This window comes from Pituophis catenifer, unplaced genomic scaffold (genome assembly GCF_029215685.1).
Source record: "Pituophis catenifer annectens isolate HBS135680 unplaced genomic scaffold, rPitCat1.0.hap2 SCAF_1, whole genome shotgun sequence".
Classification (NCBI taxonomy): domain Eukaryota; kingdom Metazoa; phylum Chordata; class Lepidosauria; order Squamata; family Colubridae; genus Pituophis; species Pituophis catenifer.
Genome location: NW_027256881.1, coordinates 74,034,598 through 74,052,809, shown reverse-complemented (window position 1 = coordinate 74,052,809; position 18,212 = coordinate 74,034,598). Strand labels below are relative to the sequence as shown.

Sequence of the window (18,212 nt, the reverse complement as noted above, 5' to 3'; positions counted from 1 at the left end):
TTAATGTTTCCCTTTAGGAGGGAGTGATGCCCATTAAAAAGCAGTGATATTATTAAACCAAGATAGGGCAAATATGAAGACGGAATTCTTTTGAAGCTTTCTGTTCGTTCCATAGGGATGCATGGAAGAAATTTTTTTCTGGAATGCTTTTTCCACAACTCCTATCAAATTTGGCCTATTTAAAGCTAGATCTTTCTTTTCACAGTTTTTCCCACCAATTTTTTGCCCCATTCTGTTTTATTTTCAGAGACCTATACTGCTAGAGTATGGATACACAGACAAGACAGACAAATTCCAACCTTGTTTATGTAATTTAGTTCCATCATTCTATTGGGTTGGAAAGTTTTTTGTAAATAGCCCTTCTTTTGATCATGAACAGGTTGCTTTCTCAAGTGTACAATTCTAGTTAAAGTGATTAAAAAAGAAATAGTTACAAGCCCAGATATATAGTATTTGGAAGATACTGACTACCGGTATCTGAATCCATTGCAGTCTGCCTTTTAGCCAGGATATTGGATTGAGTTTGTTTTGGTTGCCTTGGTGGAGGATGTATTCCAGAATCTATATGAGGGAAAGTCTGTCTTTTAATTTTCTTCAGTATATTCAGTCCTTGCTTATTAACTGCCTTATTCAGCAACCATCTGAAGTTACAATGGTGCTGAAAAAATAACTTTATGACCAATGCTCACAATTGTGACCCTTGCAGCATCTCATAGAAACATGATCACCATTGTACTCATTGCTTATTGCCCTGGGCTTGACCTGTTGTAAGCAGACACATAATGGGGAATACACTTTGAAAACAATGTGCTGGCAAAAACAAATGAATCTACATTGTATGCCTGCTTCTTTTCCAATAAATGTAAATACAAACATTAATCCCATTCTTGTTCATTGTCGCAGTGTAGAGGACCATTCCAAATGGCAAGGAGTTACAAGGCAAACAAAGGTCAAAGGGTCAGACTGATTAGTCTTGTCAGTTTTTAGCCAGCTATACCAGTGCTGCTAGCACCAAAGGGTGGGAAGTGTGGAAAAGGAAAGCATTGTCTCTATCATGTGATTTCCTACTTAGGTACCACTTCCCTTAATGACCGAATTGCCAGTCGCAATTTCGTTAGCTAAACAAGGACTATATGTATTTGGGGTTTTTGATAGTATTTTCTGAAATTTGAGAATATTATTTTGCGGTGTAGTTTTCTAGGTCAGGCCATATTCATACGGTGGTGGGTGCTGTGAGCCTGCTGTTTTATATATACATTGGCTTTTAGTATCCTACAAGATTTTATCTTGTCCTCATATTGTGTCTGCTCAAATTGCAAAGTGAAATGATCTAGAATAAAAGATCTTGACAACAAGTCATTCTCTATTTATTTTGAAGAAAAAAGGAAAAACACTAATGTCGATTCAAATATAGGTTTAAAAGAATATAGAAAATAGTTTTTTTAAAAAAAGTGTGTGGGTGTGTATGTATATGCACACACACACGCGCGCGCACACACACACACACAAACTAAAATACAGGTGTATAACTAACAGTTTTACTAATGTTTACCATCTGGCTCTAAGGATGTAATCAATATTGTCATGTTCAGGGATGATGTGTATAAGGGAAAACAAGTTCAAACAAAATCTAGACAAGAGATAGACAGTCACAAATTTTACATGTGGGATTGCATTCCTCCTGAAAAGGCAGACCAGGAATATTTCTCAATTTCTAGCTGTTGACAGCTATATAAACTTGGTTATATCAGACTAATTCAATGTGCTGTATGTAAGAGTACCTTGAAGATAGGTCCTAAACCCGTGATGTCCAAAAGCTTCAGTTAGTGCAGTATATGATAGCTGAGTTGCTGACTAGTAGTGCACAATAACAGAAATCATGCTTGTATTGAAGGACCAGGTTTAGTTGCTGTTCAAGCTGTTGATTTTATTCCATGCATAAAAATGGTTTAGGGCAGTGGTGGTGAACCTTTTACTCACTGAGTGCTGAACAGGTACGTGCTTTGCGCATGCTATCTGCACTAATGTGCAGCTCCTCCATGCGCTGAGCATGCAACTGCACCGTCTGTGCATGTGCACAGCTTTTGCGTGCGCCCTCATGCACTGCGCACACAACCACACCATCTGCTCATGTGTGTGGCTTTCGTGTGGCTCCCCCGTGCACTGAGTGTGCAATTGCACCATCTGTGCATGCGCACAGGTTTAGCGCAGCTCCCTGTCTGCTGCACACACAGTTTCATCATCTGCGATGCACATGGTTTTCGCATGCATGGGCATGTACGCCATCTATGCACGCTGTGCGCAAGTACTCGCACGCATTTGCAAACACGCACGCATGCGCAGGAGAGCTCCAAAGACCAGCTGGGTCCCCTGAAATGTGCGCATGAGCACCAGAGGCCCGAACATCAGCTGGGGTGCATGTGCAGCTGCAGCTGAGTTGGGCAACAGCTCGCATGCCCGGAAAGATGGCTCAGCCTGCCACCTCAGGCACGCATGCCATAGATTCGCCATCACGGGTTTAGGGCCTATTTATCTGTGGGACTTAATATGAATCTATAGAGAAACTAAGTTTGACAAGAGAGAACTCCTTGCAGATAACTGAACTTTCATTGTTTGATGGATACACAGAAGCTTTTTCTGCATCTAAAACAGAAAGAATCTTTTCAGTGTAGTTCGCATCTCTACTGAAGAGAGAAAGGTTTTAGCCTGAATATAGTGTTTGGGAATGGAGAACATAGATCCCACTGATTTTAGAATCAATTCCATAGATCAGAATTTGCCACTAATATGTCAAGTATGATTGAGCTGTATACAGGTAGTCCTTGACTTACAACTAGTCACTTATTGAGCGTTTGAAGTTATGATGGACTTGAAAAATGCTATTTACTACCTGTCCTTGAAGTTACAACTGCTGCACCAGCCTATTACCACATATAGTCATATGATTGCATTTTGGGCACTTTTCAACCAGCTGTTATTTATAACCAGTTGCAGCATCCTACAGTCATATGATCACATTTTGCTACATTTTTTAATGTTTTGGACAAAAACATCCATTGAGTAAATTGGATTTGTACTTACTCGATTCACTTAACAACCATGGTAACTTGCTTTATAATCATCATAAAAATAGTCATTAAAGTGAGTTTGGCCATGTGGTGACTCAAGTTACAACTGCAAGAACTGCAACTTACAACTGCAAATTCTGGGCTCAATTGTGATTGTAAGTCAAAAACTATCTGTAATTGCAAATCCAGCAATACTCTGTAGCATGGAATAGCCAAAAAAGAAAAAAAAACCTAATACTCCAGGAGAGCCTGAACATGTATTCCCTTCCCTCCAATTTATATTCCAAGTACTTAAGATAGAGCCAATTTGAGTTTCTTTTTTATATTTTCCTCATTTTCCAGGCTTAACTCATGTTTTTAAGCACTTTTCTGTAATGCGGAAAGGGAAGAGAAATTCCTGGGAGTCGTTTTTTTATTCCTTCAGTCTACATGAAGAACGTATTTTCTGCAAAGAAGCCTTGAGCAATCAGAATCAGTTAAAAATGATAGTATCTGTTTCCATTTTCCAGTCAGCTAGATGTTGCAGAGAAGAAAGCAAGATGGCACTATACGCTATAAAATTGCATCATGAAATTCAGCCGGATTTTTTTTTATCAGCTGCTTGTTTCAGTTTTCAAGAAGGCCTATAAATTTTAATGGGAAATGTTTTAATAATGCAGAAGTCTGTTCCATTGATTGGAGAGTTATATAGCAATACTTGTATTGCCTAGCATGGCTATAATGTTTGATTAGCCTGGATGTTCTGTCTGAATTTTCAACTCAAGTTCTCTACGTTATGTTAATGTTACGGATAATTTCATAAATAGTAATAGAAGCTATATAATCAAAGACATTTAATATACTGCAACATGAAGCAGTATGTTTTTTGTGGCAGAAAAATAAACATATTATCTATTTCAGAGTTGAAACCTTTCTCCTCCTCAAGGCTGCAGTCTATAATAGAGTTGCACATTGAAAATTCTATTCAAAAAGGGGTGCAGTCAGGATAGAAAGTAAAGTCAGATAAAAAAGTGGTGGACCCAGGACAACATTTTAAACAGTTAAAAAAGCCCTAGCAAAACAAAACAAAACGAAAAAATAATCATATACTTAAAACCCTCTTAAACTAGTATTACAGTGTTTTGCCAGAAATGAAATATTATAAATATTATAAAGGTTTGGGATAATAAAAGAGTAGAGATCACAGAGTAACACTTCTACTTTATAGAGAAGATAAATCATCAGTATGTTTTTTAATATTTAATTAAAAGTAAGATCCAATTTGCATAATGAATTTATTTTATTTTATTTTATTAATCAGATTTATATGGCCATCCATCCCATGTAAAGTGAGCAGCATACCATAATGAAATGAAATGTAAAAAGAAATGGAGAATGGTTAGTTATCTTTTAGCAATATTGGATTTAATTTCATATTTGCTTACAGAAGGACATCCTAGATAAGCATGACACTGTCTAATAGAAATACTGAAGTGCTCTGGACAGTAAAATAAATTAGAAATTTGACTAGATAAGAGACTATCACCAGCCCAAGCAGAATGTATGATTCATTCCATATCTAATAAACTGTGCAACTGAAGAAGTCAATTAGTAGTTTTTCCAAGTGAAAGAGAATTGCAAATGGCGGTGTTCATTTACAGTTCATGTGCTATTCCACAAAATCACAACATAATTTTGTTATACTAGTATTTAGTTTTACATGATATACCCCACATACAATTTATTTTCATTTTTATGCCATTATTTTATTCTTATGTTCAGATACCAAGGTATACAGGACATCGTAAACAGAAAAGGTGCTTGAACACAACTGAGCAGGTAAAATGCATGAGCAGAAGAACCTGGCAAGTGCCTCTGTTTCTAATTTGAATAAAAGAGCAGCTTACACTAAAAAAGTAAATGCAACTGGCTCAATTGCATTTTGGTAAACTAATTCCACATATATACAGGTGTAACGTACTTTGAAACACACAGTATTCAAAATTATATGAACATTTAATGAAATTTGTATAATTAAATTAGGTTGATAAATACTTATGAAGTGCCCATTTGTCTGGCTCCCTAATAACTTAATAAGTTAAGTGTTTCTACATGCTGATGCTTTGTGTCATATTTGACAACTGAATCCTTAACCTACACCTATATTTATATAATTTAATTGTTATTGTTCATGGATACTATCAGTTCTTGATTTTTGTAAACTAATTCATGTATGACATTTACTATGAACAAATGCAGAGGAACCTGGAAAAGCTTGAAGTACTTCCCCAATCTTGTTTGCAGGTTGGCCTAGAAATAAGATAGGAAAGCTCCGTGTTGCGGAGGGTCTTGGGTGAAGCAGATTAGGTAGAGAGCCTTTTCAGTCAGGATTCAAAATGGGCTATAGTAGTGGGACAGCATTGGTTGTACTTGTCAGTAACCATTGGAAAGCTTGGGATAGAGGTTGTGTGTCTGTCCTGAGTCTCTTGGCAGCTTCTGATATCACTGACCATGGTAACTTTTTGGACTGGCTCCGCAAATTGGGAGGCACTATTTTGTGGTGGTTCTCCTTTCTCTGTGGCTTGTACTAGTCAGTTGTGGTGTGGGAAGTGATAGGCACCCCTAGGTTACCATGGAGAGCTCAGAGCTCAGGGCTCTGTCCCTTGATGTTTAACATCAAAGCTGCTAGGAAAGATCTTCAGTACACTGATTGTACCCAGTTACACATCTTTAATCCATGCTGGAGAAGTGATGCTGTTCAGTTGCTGGCTCTGTGCCCAGAGGCTGTAAGAGCCTGGATGGGGAAAACTAACTGTGTCTCTAGCAAGATGGATTGACTGTGGGTTTTTGGCTCCCCAGGGTCAGGAGAGTTGCTATCTCTGACTCTGGATGGGATAACACTCACCCAGAAAGATCTGATGTGCAATTTGGGTTGTTTTTCTTCTGCTGTGTTTTTGTAATTGTACTGTATCCTTCTCTGATGTTTCAAAAACTGCTCAAATGCCCAGTTTGCAAAATGTAGCTTGCAGATATTTTTGCAGGTAGTAGCTATCAGGGATTGTGTATCAGGATTGTTTCGTTCTTAGTTCATCACCCTTGGAAAGTAAGGTTAAATATTACTTGATCTTACCAAAACAAAGGTCGAATGTAGTATCAAAACCAGGTTTATCTCTTGAAGGAATTAATCTGTAATACAAAATTTTTCCTACAGTGAGTGGAGTTGGTTAGGCTACTCACCAGGGTGGATAAAAATCAATGATTTTTTTAAAAAAATCAAAAAAATCAGATTTTTTGATTTAAATCGGATTTTTTTGATTTTTATCGAATTTATTTTAATAAAAAACTTTTGGAGTAAAAATCTATCGTAAGATAGTTTTCTATTTAAGATACATAAATAATTTAATTTATTCAGCATGAAATGGAGCTTAGTTATGTAGCATGAGGCTGTATATTCTGCAACACTGGGACTATCGGTGAGTCAACAGTGGGTCAAAGGAGTAGCAGAGATGACAGTTGCTCTTTAAAAATTATGATTTAAATCAAGTTGATTTAAATCAAGCCTTTTTACTAGTGATTTAAATCAACTCGATTTAAATCAAATCCACCCTGCTACTCACTGAAGCTCAGGAAGAGAATGTTAGCAATTAACCTGTTCTAATAATTGCTTCTTCCCAAAAGACATTTAATCAAAAATACTTATAATACCATCTCCTTAAGACTGTAAAACAAAACTTACTTTCTTATTTATCCAATCAATCCCTTGCATTTAATAAGATGTAATAAGCTGGAGAAATGAACACAGATGGTTAACTGAATTTCATGCTGTTCTTGAATGTTAAATGTCTCAGATGTTAAAACTCCATTTTTACTCCCTATTATGATCCTGTAATCCCTTAATTTGGAGTAGAGTCAGGGTGACTGGTTGGAGCTGAAACATCCATCCAACTACCATGTTTCCCTGAAAATACAGTCTACCCCGATAGTATGTCCTAGCTTGATTTTTACATGTGTGCCCAATATAAACCCTACCCCCAAATAAGCCTTAATTAAGACCCTAACCACTCCAGGGTGCACGGGTAAAAATTAAGCTAGGGGGGGATGGGGTGGTGGTAGAACTGCCCTACTACTTATCTTCAGACAGTTGCAGCCAGGTCTTGCACACCCCGACACCTGCCTTGCCGGCCCATTTCTTCTGCAGCCGGCAAGGTTTTCCTGAAGGCCTCTGTAGCCGATAACAGAGCTCCGGATCGATCCAGAGCTCTGTTATCAGCTGCAGAGACCTTCAGGAAAGCCTTGTCGGCCGCAGAAGAAAGGCCTCTAACAGCGAAAAAGAAGCGGGGCGATGCATGCAAGTGAGGTGAGTCAGTGGACGACATCCACCCTGAAAAATAAGACCTGGTGCCTTTTTGGGTGGAAAAAATATATAAGACAGGGTCTTATTTTCAGGGAAACACGTTATGGACCTCAATATTTTCATTGACCATTTTTCACAAAAAGTAAAAGTCCTTGACTTAGGATCATTTGTTTAGTGGCTATTTGAAGTTATACCGCCACTGAAAAAAGTGACTTATAGTTGGTCCTCTCACTTACGACCATTGCAGCTTACCCACAGCCACATATTCAAACTTTGGACACTTGGCAACTGATATAGATTTATGACACTTGCAAAGTTCTGGGGTCACATGATTGCCATTGGTGACCTTCCCAGTTGGCTTCCGACAAGCTGGTAGCCTGATTCACCAAACAACCATGTGATTCACTTAATGACCACGGTGATTCGCTTAACAACCCCAGCAAAAGTCTAAAAATTGGTTATTCATTTAACAACCCCCTTGCCTAGCAATTAAAATTCCAGTTCCAATTGTGGTTAAAAGTCAAGGGCTACCGGTAGTTGAAGAATCTCAGTTATGGTGGATATGCAACATTTAATATGATAGAATATTTTAATAGTAATATTTTTTTCATTTTTATACTCCATTCACATTATATAGAATATTATATTTTAGCATTGAGCTTGCATTTTAGCATTTTAGCATTGAGCTTGCAATTTGGAGGAGAAATCTCTTAGCTTTTTCTATTGTGGTTTTTAATATAATAAAAAAATATATTCTATTTATACCTCTATATGTTGGGGGGGATGATATATTTAGCAGGTATATGATTATGGATTTTATTTTTAACTTATTTATTATTTATTTACATTTTACATATTGTAATCACCTCACACTCACACAAATCTTGGTGGTTAATACCAAGTATTTTCCTCCTTTTTTCTTTGCAGCAAATTTAAGATGCTGCAACATATTTAAGATGCTGAATTTGGTAATTTAACTATGAAGATGTGATAACTTGTAGAAATAATTGAACATGGTGTTTAGCGCTGCTATGCCTGACTATAGTCAAGTAATAATTTTACATCTCTGGTATTCTTGAGCAAAAAATAGGGAATATATTCAAGCAATTTTTTTTCTAATTTCTAATACCCTTTGCAAAGGAAAAGTAAGACCATGGGTATTTTTTTTTTTTTTGAAGTTTAGATCTTTTTAAGGTTATTTATGAAGTAAATATATAGAAACTGGTGCTCGGTGGTTGGTTTTTTGCTTTACCTAGAAATAGTTTTTTTTATTCACCAGTACTGAGACACTCCAATATTCAAAGCAGAATTGTACATTTTACAACATCATGTTTACCATTGAAGTATCATAGTGGGGAAAAAATTAACAAGGGAGTGGGAAAGAATGCTTAATCTCTTCTACTTTTTATTCTGTTATTACTAATTTGGTTTTTTATTTTACATGTCAATTTGTTTAGTATTACAGATTGTTGTTTTTATATCTATTTTGGGAGTATTGCAAATAAAACAAGTAATAGCAATAAACAGAAAACTATTTTTAAGACTCTTAAAAATTGTAAACAATTCAAAGGAAACGGATTATGTGGCATTATTTAAGAGACTGTGTAATTTCTTTAAGGTTATTGAAACCAGTCATAGTGATACAAGCATCTTGTCTGGAGAAGCAAAGAGCAAAGGCAGCATTCACTTCTTACCAAATGAAATAAAAGTAATTTCTGAACCAAACAAAGAAATAGATACCAAAGAAAAAAAATATCTAGCAACAGAAGAGGATGCAGAGGGTGATTCTTTCTTTGATGATCCATTACCAAAACCAGAACAGTCATATAGTTGGTAAGTTAAATATACTGATCTAATGTATTTATTAGAATATTTTTACTTAAAAGATGCTGAATTTACTTTTATAGTAAATAAAGGATAGGCTTTTTAGAAGCTTTTCTTTTCCACAAAACAAATGATGAGTAGTTTTTTCTACTGCCTATTTTGCACTGCAAAATCTTTTCTTAAAATCTCCAACCTATAAGTTATACTGCTAAAACCTTTCTAGTTTGAATAAAGTACTGAACACATTTTTAAAATATATCTTCTATTGGCAGTATCTTCTATTATCTTCTATTTGACTTGGAAATATTTACATTGTATATGGAAATACATTTGATCATCCTGTAATAACCTCTGTACTTGCAAGACATCTTCAGAATATGTTATACAGGTTATCCTTGATTTAGGACGATTTCTTTAGTGACTGTACAAAGTTATGATGGTACTGAAAAAAGCAATTTATGATCAGTCCTTACTATTAAGACTGTCAAAAGGCTGTTAATGAAAACTATTCTTACAAATTCATAGAATTAATCTGTCTATAAACTATGTTCCCTCAGAATTGACTTCTGTGTTAAGAAATTTTTTAACTAAATCCAGAATTCTAGCTTAGTTGTATACAGGTTATATTAGAATGTAATCTCTTTTTTCATAAAACTATTGATGTTGGTGATCAATAATTTTGTAACATAAATGTTTTAAAGAATTTTCTTATAAGTGAAAGCAGCAGAAGTCTGAGATTATGTAAGAAATCAGTACAGAACTTTGCATTCCTCACTTTGTAACAAAAGTCATTATTCATTTTGCTAGTTGTCATATTTTATTAATAAGTGAATGGTAAAGTAGTTGGAAGATGACTGCATTTCCCAACCCTTTTTATTAAAGGAAAAATAATTACAACAAAGCAGCAAATGTTGCATCTCTTTCTGATTCATTACCCATAAAGAGTGGTCTGAATTCTTTGAGTGGAGTACCTCCATTAAAGGAGTCTGAAAGTAAGTATTTACATAGATATCTTGGCTGTACATAAGCACAATGTAATGGGAATTGCCACTCCCACATCCTAAATTTCATGGTTAGCTTGTGTTACATGATCAGACGTCTAATCCATTTGTCATTCCTATTTTATAAGAAAAGTGAGAGAATGGGATACACATGACCTGTGATAGATCTGATAGCTGGCAACAAGACATATTGTTTCACTGCTGAACTGAAGTAGCTTTCCTCCAAAAGCTAGGTTAAGTGTTAAAAATGGGATAGCAAAAATGTACTATTTGTCCTTTAGATGTACCCAAAGATACAAGAGTGGATTTTGAATTACGCGTTAGGATTCCTCCTTCTTTCACATTCCCACTGCATACTCCCCTTCCAAAAGCAGGAATGGATAGTTTGAACTCATTAGTCCTAAGCAAGCAGGTTTGAGGCCTCGTGCCACCAGTCAAAAGAGACATCCCACTGGGTGAAAGTTGATCCAATATAATTTCCTTTCTGTTTCCCTGGTGCTAATTCTACTATTTCCATTCATGTTCTCTCCATTCACATATAAACTCTTTTTCATGTGTCTTTGTACACCTACAATGTCTCTTTTCTAGGCCAGGTTTTTCAGATTGCATTCTGCAGAACCTTAGGGTTCCATGAGAACGTGATGGGATTCTATGAGAAACTTAAGAGGAAAAAAAGTTCACTCAAATGCAGCTCTGTCATTAGCGCTTTAGATTTAACAGGTTCTGCAGCCTGAAATGTTTGAAAAGTCCTCTTGTGGATTCTCCTTTTCAACCACTACAGCTCTCTGCACCCAAGCAGTGCAGGTGATAAAGAGCAAGCAAAGATCACTGTGTCCAATTTGGACAATTCCCATTGTTTTAAAAGATTCACAAACCCCTTCTGGAATGGATTTTTACAAATGGAGAGAAAAGGAAAGTAAAAGAGATTTGTGCACCCATTACTAGTCATAATAGTAATGTATTAACCTAAAATAGGATTTCATATTAATAATGTTTTCAAACTCTTACGTTGATTAACAGGTTTTATGTAAAGTGCAAGCACCATTTTAATCTAATTTTTATTTTACAGATGCAAATTCAGTTTTGAAAGATGTAAAGATGGTGAATTCTAAACTCGGATCACTTGAGCTGGGCAAGTAGCAGAAGCACAGTTAAAATTTGTATATGTAGTTGCAGAATGTTTTTTCCCTTATAGGTAGTCTCGACTTATAACTGTAATGGAGCCTGCTTATTATGGTTGTTAAAGAATTATGTTCATAAAATGGGTCATCATGTGACTGACTTGATTTTATTACCTTTTTTGAGGTGGTTATTAAGCAAATTACCATAGCTGTTAAGTTAATTTGCAATTGTTAAGGGAATGCTGCAGTTGTTAAGCAAACCTATTATTTTTTATGGAGCATTTTTGTCAAAAACCAGAAGTAAATTCAAGTTTTTGGCAAAAATGTCATAAAGTATAGTCATGTGGGATACTGCAAATGGTTGTAAATGCAGGCCAATGCAATCACATGACTGTTGGGGGCAGCCATTGGAACTTTAGAATTGGGTCATAATTACCTTCTGGGAGTCCATTGGAACTTTGAATGGTTGCTAAGCAACTGGTTATAAATCAAGGATTACCTGTAAGTGGCATACATTAAGCATGTGTTATTCTCAACTTTATTTTTTTTCCTCAAAAAATACCTGCTTTTTGTTTTATAATAACATATATCAAAATCTTACATTTACATGCTACCTGACTCAGTGACTATGGGTGGTTTACAATTGTTAAAAACATTTGAAAACAGAACAATACAAACTACATCAGCACAAAAAAAGAACAAAGATGGTAGAAAAAAAATCCTGCAGAGGAGCAAGGAAAAAGTAGAAAGGGGTGTTCCTCACCCAAAGCCTGGGCAAAGAGCCATGTCTTCAGATTGCACCAACTATTGATGTTGATGTCAAATGTACCTATATAGTGAAAGATTCAATTTCAAGTCTTCTAATTCTTCATTTAATTGTTTACAAACAGGAGAGGAAGATGAATATATTGATGATTTCAACAGGTAAGAGGAAAAATATTAAAATTCCTAGGTTATTAATTTTCAGGAAGACAGCTATAAATGCATAGCATCATTCAAGGATTGTTCTATATTGAAGTCACTCCCTAGGCCTAGGAGGACTTTCCCAGATTGTACTCTATAGTAGAGATACTACATTTGCAATTTCACATATTTCTAATTAAGCTTACATTGTTTATATTTTCCTGCGTAGTACTTATCAAAAATGTTATGTGAAACAGAACCTCTTACCTATCTGGTCTTTCTGGCCTGCCCTGATTGAGTACTGCCAAAGGAGAGAGATAACACTTGAGCTAAACTGAATGGGGAAACAGCTAATTAAGAGAAGCAGCTGGAGGAAAAGCTTACCTTTAGAAATCTGAGCTCTTATTTGGCTATGCTATGCACAAGAATACAAAATAGAGACCATCTTTTTCAGGAAAACACAATGCTCACCTAAATCTCTTCATTGTTATAATTGTTTTCTGCAGTAGCACTATTCAATTCACTCTAAAAGGGCTTTGCACTTTAAAAAGTGCTGCTGGAAAATTTGTAGATGCCATATATTTTATACCTAATGTTTTAAACGTTTTGTAAAATTATACGTTTGGCTGATTTTATCGATTCTTTGATATCTGGCAATTCATATGTCATTAACTGCAAAGTCAATTGACATTGCATCTAATTAAATGCTTAGATAAGTTTTTAGGAGCAAACTATTTGTAAATCAATATCTCATTGGATTTGATTCCAAGTTATGAACTTTGTTTAAAGTAGTTTATGTGTCATTTTATATGCACAATATTCTATGTAGGAATAAATCATTTATGATATATTTCATTGCACAAGTACTAAATAATAATTTCAAAAGGAAATCAGGATTTATGTTATTGTGTAATAAATGCTTCTGGCTACTTATATCTCTGGATTGCATATTTTTCTTGTAGAGGTTTCAAAATAAAGAATAGATGGGAGTAAATATTCTCTCCCGCCCCCATGTTTATTGTAATGTTGTAAATCATATATTGTACTGTTTGAAGGCAAATTTCAGTGCAATAATATTTATGTAATATTATTAAATATAAACATTTAATTTACATATTTTAATTTTTTCTTTTGTTAGCACCAGTCATCGGTCAGAGAAAAGTGAAGTCAGTATTGGTGAAGAAATAGATGATATTTCTATGGAATTAGAAGACTTCATTACTAGTGAAAAAGTATGATTTACTTTAATTTAACACTAATTGGGGTTGATGGTACATCTATGTAGTATATAGCAAAATAAACCATTACTGGTAAAGGAATTAATATCTCAAATTGATAGATAGATAGATAGATAGATAGATAGATAGATAGATAGATAGATAGATAGATCCAGAACTGTTCCCAATAAAATACAATTGAGCTGGTTATTAAATATCAGCAGATATCAATATGGGATATGTTTTAAAACAATATTAATAAATGTTGGAGACAATCATGGTAAATAAAAGGGAAGGAAGATGAGATTTTTGTAACTGAGTTGAGAATATTACCCCAAGATAAGTGAACAACTCCCATACCTGTTTGTGCGGGTTCCCAGCTTATACAAAAATATGAAGTAGGAACTGCACAAATACTAATTGTTACAAAAGCATATGGACAGTTTGCTTCTGTGTGGCTTTTCAGATTAGTGTAAGCAGTGCTAAATAATCAGAAACTCAAAAGATTAATATGATGCACAGGTTTAAGATCCTAGCTGATTTTACTTTTTCTTTCAGTCCACAATTTATAAGCAAAAAGCAAATCCTCATTTATGATCTTAAATGTAATAACAGGTGTGAACACCACCATACATTTTTCATCTTTGATTAGTATAACTGTTGGCATGGATGGGAAGGGCTAGAGAAAAAGGGAACACAATGCATGCACTGTTTTTTGCAGTGGTCTATACAATTGGAGCTTTTAATAAAGCTCACAAATAACAAAATGAGTGATGGGGGAAGACTAATGAGGACAATGACCACAAGACTATCATCTGTATACTCTAATATATTGCATGAAAAAGAAAACCTGCTGCTTTAGAAGAGATGGGAAGGTGGGGGGCAAACACAAAATCTACTCCTATTTCTTCCATTGACAAAGTAGGAAAATGCTGTACTGAAAAACTTGGCCACAAGTGATATAATTTCATTATTTAGTTAGTTAAGCCCCAGATTCTAGAATAATATATTTGAAGTGGTTGATGGCCAGATATTCAAGATATGCAGAGTGCAATAAATTTACCTGAAGAATAGCAATAGCACTTAGACCGTTATTTTTCCATAGCACTTTACAGTCCTCTCTATGGTTTACAGAGTCACCGTATTGCCCCCAGCAATCTGGGTCCTCATTTTACTGACCTTGGAAGGCTGAGTCAACCTTGAGCCAGTCAGGATCGAAACCAGCCTGTGGACATAGTTAACTTGCAATACTGCATTCTGACCACTGCGCCACCACTGCTCTTAATAAGCATGAGCATAAGTTTAGTTTATTTCTGGCTGCCAATTCCAAAACAAAGTTAAGGCTAATATGAAACTTTGAATCAAGGTTGGATTATGCCACATTGTGAACCGGAACCTTTCTTCAATAACAGACATATATTTTCCACTGTACGTTTCCTAAAGTCTCTGGTACAGCCTTTTTTAAAGGAAAATAATATAGTTAACAGTTATAACATACATTGGCCTGAATTTTAAGATTAATAACCTCCCTCCCTTTTTTTTTCCTTCCTAGCTTGAAGACCTCACACAAGACTTCACTGTTTCTCAGTTAAGCGTTGAAGCAGATTATCTAGAGGATGTTGCATGAGTAGAAAGCAGAAATCTTAAATGGTGGGACTGTCGACCTTTGTAGACTGTATTTTAAGACAATCAATCTTCTGAAATATCCCCTCACAAATCGTGCCTTTTATTTCAAGAGAAAAAATAAAACAACCCAACAAAGCTGGAGAGGGGAAGATTTTAAGCTCGCAAAGAATGGAGTTTAATACTGCTGACTAGTTCAACTAAGGTAGTAGTTAGGTCCCAGAGAGATGTCTGTTGCAGGCGACAGACACGCCACCATTTGATTTATAAACATTCATAAGGGAAGAAATCCATAAAGCATATGAAGAATGGCAGACATGGTTTGATGTTATGGCAACTATCTAGTTTGTTTTTTTTTTAGCTGAAGAAAGTAAGAAAATTCAGCAAGGTTGCTATTTTGTTGACTCAGTTTTCAGTATAATTTATCTTTTAGCTACTGAAGTTATTTTAGTTGACAGGGCATAATTGACAAGATTCTCAAAATGGCAATAGAATACCTAACTTGAGGTATATTACATGTTAGTTCTGAATTATGAATCCCTCAGGATTTCTAGCAAGTTGACCTTTTTTGCAGCTTTACGTGTTTAGTTCTGTGTGGCCAAGATTGCTAAGTACTTCTGAATATTGCCGCTGAAATATGAGCCTTAACTTTAAACCTATTTTTATATATATTAAAACATTGTTACCATTTCGTTTAATTTAATGAAAATTATAAATGATTATTAGCATGTTTTTTTTCTTTGAAACACAGGTGAATGCAAAATAAAAATATTTCCAAAAAACACTTTAAAGTTCTGTGATAAGAGTCCTTTATTTAAAATAATTTTCTTTCTGATCCTTGTTTTTTAATGGAGGGTATGAACCTTCTTTAGCCTGCTTCTAAGCACCTTAAGTAATAAAAGTAACTTAGGTGGTCTGAACTTCAGTATATCATATGTATGGCTATGCTTATGATTAAATGTACATAGAAATACAGTGTTTACACATAAGCTTTGCACAAGGGTTTTAAGCGATACTCAGCAATATATTATCTGTGATAGTTATATTAATCCTTGACCATTTTCTTGAGCATCTTAGTGCACTTAATAAAAATTGACAACTTTCTTTTGAAGTAAATTGTTTTTTTGAATTAAAATTATCCTAACTACTATCAGTAAATTGAAATTGGTTGTGATTTGCAGTATGTTTTTAAGGTTGCTTTCCACCAATATGATGTTTATTAGGCCATAATACCTGTAATTCATATGAATTATAGCCAAGCAGTTAAGGAAGTTTATTTATTTATTTATTTATTTATTTATTTATTTATTTATTTATTTATTTATTTATTTATTTATTGCGATTTATATGCCGCCTTTCTCCCTAGGGACTCAAGGCGGCTTACAAAATGACAACTTCAATACAAATCACAATACAATACCAAATTAAAATCAGTAACCCAATTAAAAAACGATTTAAAATTATACCAGTGTACCCCCAAATGGATCAGTTTAATTGGTGGAAGAGCCACGTCTTCAGCTCGCGACGGAAGGAAAGAAGGTCGGGGGCTGTCCTGAGCTCAGTGGGCAATCCATTCCAGAGGGCCGGGGCTCCCACAGAAAAAGTTATCAGTAGGAAAGGCTGCTTTAGTTTCAGTCTGGGTTCTACTTGTTGAGTATATTAAATAACAAAATGATTCCTTTCCATACAAGCACTTGTGGTGGAAACGTTGTGAAAATTTAAATTTTGGGCTCCCTGCCCCCCTCCCCACCTTGTTTCTGTAGTATTTTGACTGATAAAGAGTTCTAGAGAAGATAACACTTGAATATACTTTTTTGCCACTTTAGTTGGTGGCTTCAACAATGGATTACTGTAGGTTTTCATGAATTAATACAACTGCAGTTGCTGAAGTCCATGCAACTTGCTAGTTTTGTGTTCGGCTTTGGTGGGGTAGAGTCGAGTGGGATAAAATACTGTTTAACAAGAGTCCCTACTTAGCTTAAAACAAAAAAAAAATGTGTTGAGACTTGCAGACATTGTGTTTTCATTCCATTTTCTCCCTTTTATAGATAGTAATTTCAAAGCTCTATTCCTACCTAGACTACTGTTTATTGTAGTTAGATGGAAAAAATGAAAAGACTGCAAAGCACTCGCAAAAAAATAATCCAGAGTTTTATAGAGTATGCTTTTATTAGGTATTAGGAAAAGATGGATCTACTGAAGTTCAGTATGAAGTCAGAAGTTTCCATTGCATACTGTGGCCAAATTTACTTTTCCTATCAAACCATAAGCTGTGATTATAGTGGCTCAGTTAATACCAAATACTAAGCCAGTGGCATTTGAAAGGCCCTCACCTAGTTCCATAATTACATGTAGTGATGTAATTGCTTCATTGAAAGTTTTTAATTATTTCTGGTATTGCACTATACTTTCCATGTGCTCCAGGCAATGTTGAGAATGAAGCATCAGTGAAGTTGTCCAAGCTTCCTAGGGAGTACTAAAGTTGTACTATATCAATTCACCTGATAAAATGGCCTACTTAGTTCAGTGGGACATATTTTGAGTACTGCACCCAACACAGGATTGCATCTCGAGTATGAGACAATGTGACTTGTAATGCAACTACATATATGTATAAGACTGGTATCAAACTGGCGGCACATGGGCCGGATGCATCACACGCAGGCCATGCCCACCCCAGCTCTGTGAAGGGGAAAAACACTGAAACGTCACAAAATGGCCATGTGACGCTGCAAGTTTCACACCCATGGTATAAGAAGATCTTCATCATTGCTTACTTTTGCGCAAAGCGCACAGGGCAGCAAACTTATTCCAATGAATACTAAACACGGCAGCATCTTTGGCATATTCCCATTTGACATCCATTGTGTATAAGTCAGCTTTTAACATCTGGCCATTTTATGTGGTCTACCCAATTTCCGTTTTCTTTCTGGTGGTGCTCATCATACGGCGTTTTTCAAGAATTGATGTTCTGGCAAGTGAAGAATATAGCCAGCTAGGCGCATTGGATGTTCTGTCCCAATGGCCTGCAACTTCCTAGATCCACTTCACTGCAAAAGTTCCTCATTGGTGATATGGTTGTGCCAAGTGACAGAGTTCTCTAGACAATGTTGATGAAACAC

At 35.4% G+C, this 18,212-nt stretch overlaps 1 protein-coding gene across 2 annotated transcripts in view; it reads left to right on the top strand.

Moving 5' to 3' along the window:
- Positions 1-15,874, top strand: part of CEP43 (centrosomal protein 43) — a 28,775-nt gene extending 12,901 nt beyond the window's left edge. Inside the window, exons 7-13 of one of the 2 annotated variants that reach the window (XM_070951290.1) lie at positions 4,830-4,886; positions 9,020-9,234; positions 10,108-10,217; positions 11,296-11,358; positions 12,238-12,271; positions 13,389-13,482; positions 15,020-15,874. In XM_070951290.1, coding sequence (XP_070807391.1) covers positions 4,830-4,886; positions 9,020-9,234; positions 10,108-10,217; positions 11,296-11,358; positions 12,238-12,271; positions 13,389-13,482; positions 15,020-15,094 — 648 coding nt within the window. In that variant the 3' untranslated portion in view covers positions 15,095-15,874. The remainder of the gene's footprint in view (positions 1-4,829; positions 4,887-9,019; positions 9,235-10,107; positions 10,218-11,295; positions 11,359-12,237; positions 12,272-13,388; positions 13,483-15,019) is intronic. The other variant, XM_070951297.1, reaches the window with a different exon arrangement.
- The last annotated feature ends 2,338 nt before the right edge of the window (positions 15,875-18,212 follow it).